Source organism: Neovison vison, chromosome 10 (assembly GCF_020171115.1).
Source record: "Neovison vison isolate M4711 chromosome 10, ASM_NN_V1, whole genome shotgun sequence".
In the NCBI taxonomy this organism is placed as follows: Eukaryota; Metazoa; Chordata; class Mammalia; order Carnivora; family Mustelidae; genus Neogale; species Neogale vison.
The window spans coordinates 1,504,203-1,519,496 of record NC_058100.1 but is presented as its reverse complement, the minus strand read 5'-3'; the positions used below and the strand labels follow the sequence as shown (position 1 = coordinate 1,519,496).

At 45.4% G+C, this 15,294-nt stretch overlaps 1 protein-coding gene across 5 annotated transcripts in view; it reads left to right on the top strand.

Moving 5' to 3' along the window:
• ASH1L (ASH1 like histone lysine methyltransferase) overlaps positions 1–15,294 on the top strand; it is a 180,157-nt gene that overhangs the window by 91,766 nt on the left and 73,097 nt on the right. For 4 of the 5 annotated variants that reach the window (XM_044266511.1, XM_044266512.1, XM_044266510.1 and 1 more), the window contains 2 exons: positions 2,446–3,184; positions 13,722–13,901. In XM_044266511.1, coding sequence (XP_044122446.1) covers positions 2,446–3,184; positions 13,722–13,901 — 919 coding nt within the window. The remainder of the gene's footprint in view (positions 1–2,445; positions 3,185–13,721; positions 13,902–15,294) is intronic. The other variant, XM_044266513.1, reaches the window with a different exon arrangement.

The following is a 15,294-nucleotide window of genomic DNA, read 5'->3' as shown; positions in this document are numbered from 1 at the left end:
TCCTCAGTCTCGGTTGACCGAGCATTCTCGTTTCTCCAGCCGCACAAGAGTGACAGCCTTTATTTTGCATTCAGAAGGCAGATCACTGAATCAGAACTCTGTCCTAACCTTCGAGTTGTAGACAAAGAAATGAAAGTGTGTAGGACCATCTGTTTAGTAATTGAGATATATAAACGACTGAATAAATACAATTTTGTACAAGACATCTTATGGTCCATCCTTGAACTAATTCAAAGGGGTAAATACACTAAAGGACTAATACGTAAAAATATTATTTCACTGACGGCGGCAGTCATCGTTATGAAAGCTGTTGTCCCTGACCTTTAGCAGAGTCCACTGGGAAACATGACAGTAGCCCGCCTAGACTGACGGACGGTGTGGGCGCTGGGAGCCAAGGGCAGACGTTGTCAGAGAGAGCCAGGTGGCGTGTGTCCTGCCTTTTCAGCCCAAACTTGGAAATCAGCACGTTCTTTCTTCCATGGGATTCTTTTTGCTAGAAGCAACTCACTGAGGGCAGCTCCTATTCAAGAGGAGGAAAATTAGATCTACCACCTGATGGGAGAGGAAGCGGAAGACTCGGGTGCAGCTTGTAATAGCTCCGCAAGCCGTCGGACTGCGGCTTCGGGGCTGGGAGATGAGGTTGGCTTAGCGGGAGTGTCTGTGCTGGCGCGCCGGGAAGCGGATCGGTTCAGGTGCCAGACTTACAGGAAACCACGTTCTCTGGTGTGTGAGGAGGGAGGCGGAGGAATAGTAGGGGATGTGGCCTCAGCGTGGCTGGCAGAACTGCTGCCGTTGGGTTGGTGGCGCGGGTGGATGATGTTGGGGAGGCGAGTTCGCGGGACCACCGCTGAGTTCGGTGGTCTGGAGGAGCGAGACTGAAGGAGAAGGTGATGACTTGGGGTGTGACTGAGAGTTTGAGAAATCGGTGAAACATGCAAAAGTAGATAAGTAGAAAAACAAGCTTTATTCGGAAGGTTGAACTTGGGGCATGGTCAGAATGTAGGTGGTAGGTGAATGAACTGCCAGGAAGTGTGGAGAGTTCAACAAGGACCGCACCTGTGCCAGACAGAGTGAGGAAATGCTCACGGGCTCCAGCCAGTGTCGGAAGGAGGCGGTTCTCACTGTGGTCAGCTTCAGATAAAATGGAAGATCGGGACATGTACTCAGATCATTGAAACTGCGAGAATCAACATGGGGCCGGGGGGAAGGAAGTACGAAAGGTAAAGACAGTGCTGGGGGTTAGGGACCTCTGCAGTTAAATCTGATAGAGTTGCAAGTAATCGGAAGATAATCCAAGTGTATTCTCAGAGAAACCGTGGAGGCCAGATTTTAAGAAGTGGTGATATTTAATGGCTCTGAGAATTTGAAATTTGAAAAATCCTGAATTTAAACAAGATTACTGGATATCATCTGAAGGGAGTTACTGGTAATTTGAGAAAAATTCCAGTGTGGTCTGATAAGATCGAATCTAGAATACGCAGGGCTTAAGGGGTACCTAGAAGAGTACCGCATTTTAAACACACACAGGCAGGAAGTGCATCGATGAGCTTTGGAAAAAAGTATGGCCTGTGTTCATTAGGAGTAACTGACTGGGCATCTTAGGAAATGGCCCAAGTACGATCTGATGTTTACAAATATTGCAGAACTAAGACAGTTTACCAGTTTACCCACAATCTGTGTAGTCCTAAAAAAGTGGAATGGTATTTGAAGAACAAAGATCTCCAAGTCATTGGGCCACTAAGATAACAAGGTTCACCGAAGACCACTTATTTTCCAGTCTTCGGTCAACAGGTACTCTTTCTAAACTAGTTTAGACACAGGTTTACTGTTCCAGTTTTAAAGCTTTTCCACACAAGTTTCACTTGTGTCCTTTGTGCTCACAGCATTGCTAGAAAGAGCGCTGAACCAGGAACATCACCAGCATCGAACTGGCAAGGCTCCAAATGTAAATGGACCATCAGCTCCGAAGAAATAAGCCATTTCTTTGTGGTTGTGGCTCCTTAGCTCACGTATTGTTAGGGAAGCAGGCCAACTTTGAATTTATTATTTTTTTTAAGATTTTATTTATTTATTTGACAGACAGAGATCACTAGTAGGCAGAGAGGCAGGCAGAGAGAGAGGAGGAAGCAGACTCCCCGCAGAGCAGAGAGCCCGATGCGGGGCTCGATCCCAGGACCCTGGGACCGTGACCTGAGCCAAAGGCAGAGGCTTTAACCCACTGAGCCACCCAGGTGCCCCAACTTTGAATTTATTATGATTACTTTAATATGCCTTATTCAGGAAAATAAACCATCACCTTGCTTGGGAGAGGTAGATGCATATGGTGTTAGGATGTTTAATCGTGTTAAGAAAAATGGAGCAGTATTCCTTTTCTTTGGTATAAGAAGTTACTTAAATGCCAAGCTGTGTTCAGTTCGTATCTGTGTGATTTGTCGTCTTCTTTAGTAAACGGAGTTCCCTCTCGAAGTCCAAGACTGCTTGCTTCTGGGGACGACTCTGTGGGGAGTCTGCTGCAGCGGGTGGTCCCGCACGAGGACCAGGAGCCCCTGGAGAAGAACATCGAGGCCGGGATCGCGTCTGCCTCGGGGCCCCCTTCCTCCAGCCCAGGACGCAGCCACAGCAAGGAGCGGGCCCTGGGGAAGCCGGACAGCCTTCTGGTGCCCGCGGCCCCCACGGACACTTGCGGAGGCGGCATCTCGCTCCTGTCGGAGAAGCTGCCGAGCAGCTGCTCGCCCCACCACGTCAAGAGAAGTGTCGTGGAGGCCATGCAGCGCCAAGCTCGGAAAATGTGCAATTATGACAAAATCTTGGCCACGAAGAAAAACCTGGACCATGTCAATAAAATATTAAAAGCCAAAAAACTTCAAAGACAGGCCAGGACGGGGAATAACTTTGTGAAGCGCAGACCGGGGCGACCTCGGAAATGCCCCCTCCAGGCGGTGGTGTCCATGCAAGCGTTCCAGGCTGCCCGCGTGGTCAGCCCCGACTCGACCGAGGGCGAGGAGAGCGCGGCCCTGCCGCTCCGCGCCGATACGGTGACGGACGCCATCGAGGCTGTGGTGCAGAGCGTCACCCTGAGTCCAGAACACAAGAAGGGGCTGAAGCGGAAGAGCTGGCTGCTGGAGGAGCAGGCCAAGAAGAAGCAGAAGCCGTTCCCAGAGGGCGAGCAGGAGTGCTGTACGAGGTAATTATCCGTGTCCACAGCTTGTCTGAGCGGAGCGGAGTAGCGGCTTAGAGACGCGACGTCCGGGTGCGGCGAGTTCGCGGGTAACCCCGCACCTCTCCGGATGTGGGATGTAACAGCCCAGTCTGAACCCCCAGTTTGCAGAAGAGGAAATCAAGGTTCTGTCGCGCCCCGCGCGGGGCTGCGTGCCCGCGGTTGTTTTCCGGCTCGCGCTGTCTTCTCCGGTCTCCGTCCTGTCACCACACACGCTTTCTGCGCGTTACGTTTATTTTCTTCACGGTCTCCTTGTTACGTCCTTTCTTTTTTCTAAAAGAGCGCACAGAGCCAAAAATCAGTCCCCAAAAAGAGCTCTTAATCCTTTTGTTGTATCCAAGCAGGTTGTCCCCCTGAAGGTATGTTTGGTAGTTTTAACTGAGTTAATACCATACTCCCCATTTTCAAAGGACCTTTCCGTTATAAACACAGCAGGCTGTCATAATCACGTGGCAGTCCCGTTCACAGTGAGACAAATACAGATTAAAACTGCAAGACACGTTGTAAGCCTCTTAACATTTATTTTCAAACTGCTCTCTTGAAAGCCGCACCTGTTAATAGTTCTACTAACATACAATAATTGTCATACACTATTTATCCCTGCTCTTATCTACCCGGGAAATTAGCTTTCTAAAAATGTCTTCATCATTTTGATATAGGTGAAATCTACTTCATAAATGTTGGTTCATACTTATTTTAATTTGCACTAAATTGCGTATTGGGACGTTAGTATTTGTTGATGTACCTTACCTGTTTTTTAAGTACTCATTATATATAGTCAGAATAATAACCCTTAATGGTTTTTGTATGACATTTGATTTCCTTTTTTTTTTTTTTTTTTTTTGGCCAAACAACAATGGAACAGTTAGAGTTTATTAGTCTTTTTTTCTACCATCTGTCTGGACAAATCCTATAGAGAGAGGTTTTTGGTTTTGTTTTTTCAAGGTTTTATTTATTTGACACAGAGATACTGAGCACAAGTAGGCAGAGCAGCAGGCAGAGAGAGGGAGGAGCAGGGAGCCCGATGTGGGGCTCCGTCCCCGGACCCTGACATCACGGCAGCCGCCTAACCCACTGAGCCACCCAGGTGCCCCGAGAGAGAGGTTTTTCATATCTCTCTAATGCATACATTTAGGAAAAATACTTTTTTTCCTACAGAATATGTGGGGTTGAAATTTCTTTCATGAGTAGTACGTACCTGTACTACTTTCAGTGAAACGAAAAGCTTCCTGACTGAAAAGTTAAGTCTCTTTTCATGTGAGGTCATTTCCTCTCCGATCCTGTTCTCCTCGAGAGCACGACTGTGAACCGCACACCACAGAGGGGCACCCAGCTGGCCCAGTCAGGGGAGTGTGTGGTTCTTGACCTTAGGACCATGAGCTAAACCCCACTCTGGGGATAGAAATGACTTCTTACATCTGCACAGAGGTGTGCATCCGCAGAGCTGGTGTCTCGTGTAAGTAGTGGCACCCTATAGTTTTCAGCTCTTTTTTCTTCATGTGTCTGAGATCTTGTCCTTAGGGCATGACGAATTACCCTACTCCGTGCTCAGAATACAGCGAATACAGCATAATTTATTTAACTGTTCTCTTTCAGTGGAGTCCATATTACCTTTACTTCTTTTTTTTTTTTTTTTTAAGATTTTTATGTATGTATTTGAGAGAGAGCGGGCAGGAGGGGCAGAGGAAGAGGGAGAAGCAGCCCCCCAGCTGAGCAGGGAGCCCACTGTGGAACTCGATCCAGGATCCTGGGATCATGACCCAAGCCGAAGGCAGACGCTCAACTAATGAAGCCACCCCAGCACCCTCCCGCCCAGTCACCTTTAGGACAGCTGTTTGATCAGCTGGAGCTGGCTTTCGTCCGAGGCAGGGGCTGGTGCTGTATTTATGACCATTCGTTTGTCAGGTTACAGTTTTATAAGCGTAGTTGGTTTTATCTTTTTTTTTTTTTTAAGATTTTATTTATTTATTTGAAAGAGAGAAATCACAAGTAGGCAGAGAGAGAGAGAGAGGGAAGCAGGCTCCCTGCTGAGCAGAGAGCCCGATCTGGGACTCGATCCCAGGACCTTGAGATCATGACCTGAGCCGAAGGCAGTGGCTTAACCCACTGAGCCACCCAGGCGCCCCTGGTTTTATCTTATATGTAGTTTTATTCTCCATATTCCCACTGAATTGTAGCAATTTTTTTTTTTCCTTTGGAAAGGCAGGAAAATAGAGATTTCACTTTAAAAAGAGATTTAATTTAAACTTTTTAAATGTTTTATGTTGTTGGGTCCCAGGGTCCGTTGTTACTGTTTCAGGGCCCATCAGACTATTTTAGAACCAGTGTTTGTTCATCTTAATCACTGAGGCTTTACAGTACTGAAAAGAGGACGCCTGGGTGATTCAGTCTGTGAGGTGTCTGCCCTCAGCTCTGGTCTTGATCGTGGGGTCCGGGGATCGAGCCCCATGTTGGGCTCCCTGCTCAGCAGGAGGTCTGCTTTCTCCTTCTGCTCCTCCGCCTTGCCTGTTCTCTTTCTCTCTCTCAAATAAATAAATAATCTTTTAAAAAAATACTGAAAAGAGAATGATTCCTGCCTTCAGGGTAGTAAGAAAGTGACAGTTCATGACAATTTGGCCATTCATTTTAGGAGAACGGTCACCTTGAAAATGTGCTTGGGAGAAGAGGGTTTATTCCAGAAAAGCCTTTCTAGTATCATAGCCACCAACATTAAACACTTTAATTTTCCACAAAATTACAGTATAGAATTTGAAGAAATTATGAAGAGGAAGATACAGTTTCTACCCTCAGGAGGAGAGGGGATGTATCACCAGAGGACACCCCACAGGAGTTTCCCAGACACAGCAACAGGTCTTCACCGGTTTTTAAGTTATGGTACTTGTTACATAGCAGGGGGTTGTTCATTTACTTATTTAATAACATTTATTGCAAAACTATTTATCCAGCGTGCTAAGGGTAGGTAACAATGGTAAGCAAATTTAGATAATTCCCTGCCCTGGGGGATCACACAGTCGGAGTTCCAGCATGAGTGGTTGTTGAGTGTTACGAGAATATATTGTTGAGGTGATTGGCCTCGGTTTCTTGTGGAAGTAACGATGAAATTAAAACCTGGAGAATAGACTTCATCTGTTACTTAAAGGATCAAGGCTAGAACGAACGTTACAGGCTGAGTATGAAAAGGCATGGCAGGTTCAAGGAGGTGAAAGAAAGTTTCTGTTGCCAAAACACAGAGCTAGTTAGAGTCGTGTGGTCTAGGGCCTGGGCATGAGTCTGAAGAAGGTTGTAGGAACCGTATCATGCAGAGAGCTTTGTGCGCTAGAGAGTTTGGACACGATTTGTTGATGAAGAACAAGGCAGATTGCAAACGGATAATATAGTGGTTATAAGCTGGGCTGTAGAATCAGAACCGGGTTCAAATCCTGGTTCTAAAAGGAAAAAAGATAAATTGTAAAAACTAGGTAAAAAGTAAAATCATAACATGGGGTGCCTGGGTGGCTCAGTCATTAAGCCTCTGCCTTCGGCTAAGGTCATGATCCCAGGGTCCCGGGATCGAGCCCCACATCGGGATCTCTGCTCAGCGGGGAACCTGCTTCTCCCTCTCCCACTCCCCCAGCCTGTGCTCCCTCTCTTGCTGTGTCTCTCTCTGTCAAATAAATTAAAATAAAATCTTATAAAAAAAATAAAATCCTAATAAAAATATTAAAAATACTTAGAAGTGAATAATTGCTCTGCTGCATGTTAAAACTTGCGGGATGTATCTGAAGACGTGCCTAGAGAGAGACTCACAGCCTTTAAGGCTTGCATTATTATTATTTTTTTTTAATGCTGAAACTTCATGAACCAAGAGGCCAGTTAAGAAATGAGAAAAGAGGGACACCTGGGTGGCTCAGTGGGTTAAGCCGCTGCCTTCGGCTCAGGTCATGATCCCTGGGTCCTGGGATCGAGTCCCGCATCCGGCTTCTTGCTCAGCGGGGAGCCTGCCTCTCTCTCGCCTCTGCCTGCCTCTTTGCCTGCTTGTGTGCTTTTTCTCTCTCTCTCTTTCTGACAAATAAATAAATAAAGTCTTTAAAAAAAAAAAAAAAGAAAGAAAGAAATGAGAAAAGCAAGAGAATAAGCCCCAAAATGGTAAATGAAGGCAGTGGAAACCTACACATTAAGTTAGTAAAGCCACCTGTGTTGTTACATGTTGCTGTCGTTACCTCCTTTGTACTGTTGTACACTCATCCATTGTCTGCGTACAATACAGTTTTTTCATTTTACTGTTGAGTTATTTCTACATTGAGGTTATTATCCAAAAATGTTGCTCTTAATATTCCTTTAATGTCCACTGGAGGATATGGGCACTCATTGCTTTAGGGTACATTCCAAGGAATGGAATTAATGAAGAAACTATAAGTTTCGTCCCAAGATTTAATTTTAGGCTCTGGTGTTTTAAGCTAGTGTGGAGTAGGTGAGAGAAACAGATCCTTCTATGTACATAGTCTTGCTGAGTGACCGAGGTAACACTGCGTATCAGCAGAGACAGAAACACTGTGTAATGGATTGTTCCATAAACACTGATGTCACAGCAGTAATGGAAATGAAATTGGTTTCTGTCTTTTTTGTGTTTTTTAAGATTTTATTTATTTATTTGACAAGAGAGAAAGAGAGAGATCACAAGTCAGTAGAGAGGCAGGCAGAGAGGAAGGGAAGCAGGCTCCCCGCTGAGCAGAGAGCCCGATGTGGGGCTCGATCCCGGGACCCTGGGATCATGACCTGAGCCGAAGGCAGAGGCTTTAACCCACTGAGCCACCCAGGCGCCCCAGTCTTTTTTTTTTTTTTTTTTTTTAAGAAGAGTGAGCAAGAGCATAAGAGAGCGTGGGAGGGCAGTGGTAGCAGAAGGAGAGCAAGGGACTCTGGGATCACAACCTGAGCCCAAGGCAGGTACTCATCCCTCAGAACCACCCAGGTGCCCCAAAATTGGTTTCTGTCTTATCCTGTATACAAAAGTTAAATCCCAGTTGGGTAAATCTGTGTTAAAAGCAAAATTTTAAACTTTCAAAGGCTAACAGATGGAAAGAGAAAAATTTTACAACCTTGTTGTCAGGAAGGCTTTCATAAACAAGGTACCAAAAGCAGTAACCATACAGGTAAAGACTGGTTATCTTAGAATGTATTACAACTAAGAATTTCTGGAGCGCCTGGGTGGCTCAGTGGGTTAAGCCTCTGCCTTCGGCTCAGGTCATGATCTCAGGGTCCTGGGATCAAGCCCCGAGTCGGGCTCTCTGCTCAGCGGGGAGCCTCCCCCCCCCACTCTCTCTGCCTACTTGTGATCTCTCTCTCTCTCTCTCTGCCAAATAAATAAATAAATAAAATCTTTAAAAAAAAAAACTAAGAATTCCTACTCATCAAACATCATCGTGACAAATACATAAAGACTTGCTACAAAGAGGGAAATTTATAACACTTGTAATGTGTATAGTTTGGGCATCCAGAATATATTACAACAGCAGCAACAAAAATGTACTATCAACAAACCCTATATAATCTAGAAATTCCCCTTTAGAAAAACTCTTGGCCAACAATCACCAGAAAACGCTTTTTGGTAAGGTAGTAGCAAGATTCGTTATAATGTGTAGAAAATGAAAATATCCAAGATTACCATGAAGTGGAGTAAGTATATTGTAGGTTTTCACACAATGGAGTGTGATATGGTAATAAAAATAATGAATTACAGCTGACATGTAATATTGATGGATAAGCCTTAGAAACATTAAATTAAAAAATAAAAGCAAGCCCCTAAAAATGATTTAGTAGCTGGTGATATTTTTAAGAAAGAAAAAGAAAACAGTGGTGGATACCGAACAAAATACTGTACTGATGTAGATCAGTGTATCATAAAACCATATTTTATCTTGTTTATTCATTTATTTATTTTAGAGAGACAGCATACACACGAATGGACCTGGGTAGATGGTAGAGGTGCAGAGGGAGAGAGAATCTTAAGCAGATTCCATGCCCAGCATAGAGCCCCACGAGGGGCTTGATCTCATGACCCTAAGGTCATAACCTGAGCCAAAATCAAGAGTCTGGCACTTAACTGACTGAGCCACTCAGGCTATCCATAAAACCATATATATTTTTTTCTTTTCTTTTCTTCTTTAGAGGGAGAGAGACTGCGTGCTTGCCGGGGAGGGGCAAAGGGAGAGGGAGACTCTTTTTTTTTTTTTTTTTAAGATTTTATTTTTTTATTTGACAGAGAGATCACAGGGAGGCAGAGAGGCAGGCGGGGGGGGGGGTGGGAAGCAGGCTCCCTGCTGAGCAGAGAGCCCGACACGGGGCTCAATCCCAGGATCCTGAGAACATGACTTGAGCCGAAGGCAGAGGCTTTAACCCACTGAGCCGCCCAGGCGCCCCTAGAAAGGGAGACTCTTAAGCAGACTCCCTGCTGAGTACGGAGCCCAACTTGGGACTCAGTCTCATGACTCTGAGATCAGGACCTGAGCCAAAACCAAGAGTCGGTGCTCACCCTACCTGAGCCACCCAGGTGCCCCTTGAAATACTCAGTCTGAAAGCCATTAGTCATGGGTGTCGAGATGGGGCATGGAGACCGTGGTGGCCCTGAGTTTGATGTTAGAGACCAAATGGAGTGAGGAGTTGGGCCCTGGGAAAGGGGGTGAGGGCGAGCATCCGCGCAGCCTGGAGTGTCAGAGCCTGAGTCGAATGAGATGCGCGCTCTGTAGAGGGAGGCGACAGGGGGACGGGGTGGCCTTGTTGCTTAAGCGTCCGGCTCTTGATTTTGGCTCAGGTTATGATCTCAGGATCGTTGGATCCAGCCCCGTGTCAGGCTGCGTGCTCAGCAGGGAGTCGGCTTCTCTCCCCCGCCCCACTGCCCCTGCCCCCACTCACACACGCTCTCTCGTTCTCTCTGTCTAATAAATAAATAAATCTTTAAAAAAGAGTGAGTGAGTGCCTGGTGTTGGATAATAGATATCAGCAAGGTTAGGAAGTGGTCCATCCCAGACTTCATTAATAAGAATTTTTAAAATTCTGTAGTTCGGCATTTGCATTTCTGGTAAGAGGTTGTGGTAATTCTGCTGTGTGTGGTCTAGGAGCAGCACCTGGGGCAGCACTGGGAGAATTTCTCCATGTCGCTGATAAGCACGAAAGCAGAAAACATTTTTTATTGCAGAAGAAAGAAATAAGATCAAGAAAAAAGGTAAAGACAGAAGTAGAAATGAATTTGCCTGGAAAGGAGAAGAGTAAGAAATAAATATTAAATGATTAAATACATAAGAACAGGTTAAAAAAGGTAAGTAATAAACTGACTGGTCAGATGAATGGATGGGTAAGATAGATCCTACAAGTACGATGCATCCCAATTACGCCAGACTTGGCAGAATGTCAGAAGTCAGGTAACGTTATTCAGCATCAGCACATCAAAAGGCTAAAGAAGAAAAATCACACAAATACCAATAAAAAAAGAAACATAATTTCACAGACTCTAACACGTGTTTGTGATAGAAACTCCCAGCGGTCCGTGATGAGAAAGAACTACCTCAGCGTGATAAAGACCATGAACCAAAACCCAGAGCAGACAGCCTGGTGTGAGGGGCTGAGAGCTTTTCCCCTGAGGCCAGCGACAGGGGCAGGTGCCCGCCTGTGCCGCTTCAGGTCAGCTTAGCTTTAAAATTCCCAACCAGACCTGTCAGGGAAGAAAAAGAAATAAAAGTAAAAAATGTTTTGCAAAGTATAACATTGTAAAGATAAAAATAAAATCAGCTCTGTTCACAGATGCCATGATCTTACATGCTGGAAATCTTGACGGTCTCTCACAAGAGCTGGTAGAGCTCTGAACACATTCAGTAAGTTGAGAACACAGAATCCGCACCCACAGTCAGCTGCGTTTCTGTGAACCAGCGATTTTTCCCAAAAAGAAGTTAAGAAGACTATTCTTCTCATAATAGCGTCAAGAATAGAATGGGGGTGCGTGGGTGGCTCAGAGGTTAAGCCTCTGCCTTCGGCTCAGGTCATGATTCCAGGGTCCTGGGATCGAGTCCCGCATCGGACTGTCTGCTCAGCAGGGAGCCTGCTTCCTCCTCTCTCTCTGCCTGCCTCTCTGCCTACCTGTGATCTCTGCCTGTCAAATAAATAAATTAAATCTTTAAAAAAAGAAGAAGAAGAAGAAGAAATAGTTAAGAATAAATTTAGAAAGGCAAAACTTGTATGTTGAAAACTACAGAACAGGGCTCCCAGGTGTCTTGGCTAAGCGTAGGCCTTTGGCTCAGGTCATGATGCCAGGGGCCTGGGATCAGGTTCCACGTCAGGCTTCCCTGCTCCTCCTTTGCTTGTCATCCCCCTCTATCTCTCTCTCTAAAATAAGTAAAATCTTTAAAAAAAAAAAAAAAAAAGGAGGGAAGGAAGAAAAGAAATTTCTACAAGGCATAGTTCAGGGGAATGGAAGATGTGAACACACAGAAAGACAGCATGTACTCAAGGCTTAGAAGACCTGATGTTGAGATACCAGAACTACCCAAAGCGATCTACAGGTTTAGTGCAAAATCCCAGTGATGTTTTCTGTGAAATAGAAAAACCCATCCTAAAATTCATCAGGAATCTCAAGGAATCCCAAACAGCCAAAACAGTCTTGAAAAAGAATGAAATTAGAAAATTGACTCTTCGAGACATTTTTCTTTTTCTCACCTTTTTGCACTGGCTAGAACTTTCTTTGATGCTGAATATATGATGAGAGCAGACAATTTCCTTGTCCTTGATACTAGGGAAACTGTATTTCTTTGGCTCATACTCAGTAGTGAAAGACTATGGAGGAAATTCCCTGGCATGTCGTAGCTTCGGTTGCAGGGTCCCTAGCCAGTCTGTTTGCTTATGTTTGTTTTGTATATAATTTCTAGTGTTTTTCGTTTACTCAGTGGATGGATGAGTAGCAGTATCCGTTCCATCTTTGCCTGGAAGTGGAATTGACTTTTTTTTTTTTTTTTTTAAGATTTTATTTACTTGAGAGAGAGAGCACGGGTGTCAGCGGGCAAGTGGGGGAGGGGCCGAGGAAGTGGGAGCAGCAGACTCCTTGCTGAGCCCAGCCTGGGCCCCCAGATGGCGACGCACCGGGCCACCCAGATGCCCCAGAAATCAACTTAATTTTTAAAGGCGTTTTTGGTTGACTTTGAATTCTGTTTGAATAGGCTTTTTCCTCCTTCCCCTCCCTCTCCCCCCTCCTTTAGCACTTACAGATGTTTTATCGTTGCCTTATGGCTTGCCTTGCTTCAGACGCGACGTCTGCTCTCGTTCGTATTTTTGTCGTCCTGTATGGGTTGTATTTTGTCCTCTCGCTCCTTCAATTTTCTTCAGTAATTTTTAGCAATTTACTATGATATGCCTTGTTTTTTTTGTTTTTGTTTTTTAGTTTATATTGTTTATGGTTTGTTTAGCTTCTTGGAATTTTGACTTTATACTTTTTATCAAATTTGGAAAATATTTGGCCGTTCACATTTGGTTTTTTTTCACTGTGAATTTCCTTGCGTTGTAAATGTCGCATCATCTTGTGTCGGACTTACTGTTCTTTTCCAGATGCTCAGGGGCTCTGGTAGGCAGTTCAGGTACTTGTAGTTCGGCTGATTCCTTTGAGGACTGTTTTTAAGCTTCTTTGGTGCTGGTCTTTATTCTGAGGGTAGTTGAGCTGTATGGGAAGTGGGCAACTCTACTCTCCGGGGGTGTGGGATGTCCTAGTACCGGGCAGGGTCCTCCCGCGGTGCCTCGTGGAGGCTCCTGCCGCCGTGTGTGAGCTCTGCGGGTTGAGGTTGCGGACAGGACGCCGCTCTTTGTCCGGCCTTGCCGAACTTGACCCCGCATTCGCACAACCTCGTAAGTGTCCTGTGGGAGGCCCATACGGATTTCTGGAGTTGCTTTCCTCTGTGGCTTTCTCCACTCCAGGACTCCGCCCCAGCAAGCCCCGTGTCCTCAACCTCTCTGAGCTCTGTTCCGTTCTTCACACTGGCTCTTCTCTGGGGGCTCGACTCCCTCTGCTGTCATCCTCCCTGCAAAGGCAAACTGGTTAGAGGACTGTTCCTCCCCCGCCCCCCGCCCCCCCCCCGTAAGTGGGCTCCACCCTGGGTGCGGAGCCCAGCACAGGGCCCAGACCCACAACTCTGAGATCAAGACCTGAGCCGAGATCAAGAGTTGAACTCAACTGATTGAGCCACCCAGGCGCCCCCATCTTGTTTTTTCTTTCTCTCTCTCTTTTTTTTTTTTTTTTTTTCTTTTTACAATTTCCCCTGGGATCCCAGTACGGTGCTATTGTCCAGTGTCTGCGAAGTGTTTCATAAACCTTCTCCAGGATTTATGGTAGTAGTAGTTTCCTAGATTTCTAATAGGTTGTCTCAGGAGGACAAGCCTGCTATCTGTTACTCCATCATGGCCAGATGAGGAAGTCTTGTACCTCGTGTTTTACTTGCTGTTGTGTTCTTTAAAGAGTCAATAGTAAAAGTTTCCTTTAAACTTGTCTTTCTAGCTTTACTGCAGCAGCAGTTGAGATTCCCAGTCCTCCTGAAACCCCAGCCAAGCCTCCTGAACCTGAAAATACCCTGCAGCCTGTGCTTTCTCTCATCCCAAGGGAAAAGAAGGCCCCACGTCCCCCAAAGAAGAAGTATCAGAAAGCAGGGCTGTATTCTGACGTTTACAAAACTGCAGAGTAAGTAGTATTACCTGTCAGCTGACAAGCTTTAAAGACCTGTTACTTTCCCATGTTCCAAAACACACTTTTGGTGGTCAGAAAACACAGTGCAGACGTAATGTACACAAGCGTGACCCTCCGCACAGACACCTAAGTGTTCACTTTCCTCATGACACTGCTCTGGTGTTGGGGACCAGTTATTTTCTCAGATCTTTTTCTGGGGTGCTTGGTTTTTGTTTGTTTTGATTTTTTTTTTTTAATTAAAGGTTTTTTTTTTTTTTTTAAGATTTTATTTATTTATTTGACAGAGAGAGAGATCACAAGCAGGCGGAGAGTCAGGCAGACAGAGAGAGAGAGAAGCAGGCTCCCGCCAAGCAAAGAGCCCGATGCGGGGCTCGATCCCAGGACGCTGAGATCATGACCTGAGCCGAAGGCAGCGGCTTAATCCACTGAGCCACCCAGGCGCCCCTTAAAGTTTTTTTTTTTTTTTAATTATTTATTTGACAGATCACAGGCAGGCCGAGAGGCAGGCAGAGAGAGAGAGGGAGGAACAGGCTCCCCGCTGAGCAGAGAGCCCGATGTGGGACTTGATCTCAGGACCCTGAGATCATGACCTGAGCTGAAGGCAGAGGCTTTAACCCACTGAGCCACCCAGGCGCCCCAGTTTCAACTTTTTTATTTAAATTTTAGTTAGTTACCGTATAGTGTAATACTAGTTCCAGTATCTTCCCTCATCTAATCTTTAATCTGCCTTTCTAAAGGCCTGTAATTTGGATTCTAGGGGTGCCTTTTTCTTAATTAAAAATAAGAAAAATGGCACTGTGTGTGCATCTCTAGTGATCTCGATGATTTTCTATGTTTATTCCTCACTGACTGAATGCTTTCTGAGTTTCCAAACACTTAGTCGCATGAGGAGAATACACTCCTTGTGAGAACGTCCTCTGTGCCCTTGGCAAGGACAGCTGAGGAAGCGCTCTGATGAGGCAGCTCTCAGGAGTTAGAGGTATCTCACAGAACGCAGTTGATTAGGTTCTGGAAGTTCAGTACTAGTTTGCAGGGTAGAAAAGTTATTCCAGGATAGCTTGTCCCAGGCACATAGTGGGACGCAAGGATTTTTCAGTGCTTCTGAAATGTGGTGGTGGTGTGGAAAACAAGCATTGCGTGATGGAAACCACAAAACCATGGACCTAAGGGACTCTAAGATATTTACCTAGTTAAGCTAAAGGAAATGAAAAGTGCAAGTATATGTTATAAGATGAACTGTAGCTGCAGAGCGGAAAATGAATGGGGGCGACTAATGGCAGAAACACACGATGTCCCTCAAAAGGTTGAAAGGGTCTAAATTTTGGGAAGAAATAGTGAAATTGAAAGAGGAAAGATTAGATGCTAGCGCTGTATATCATACTTGTGG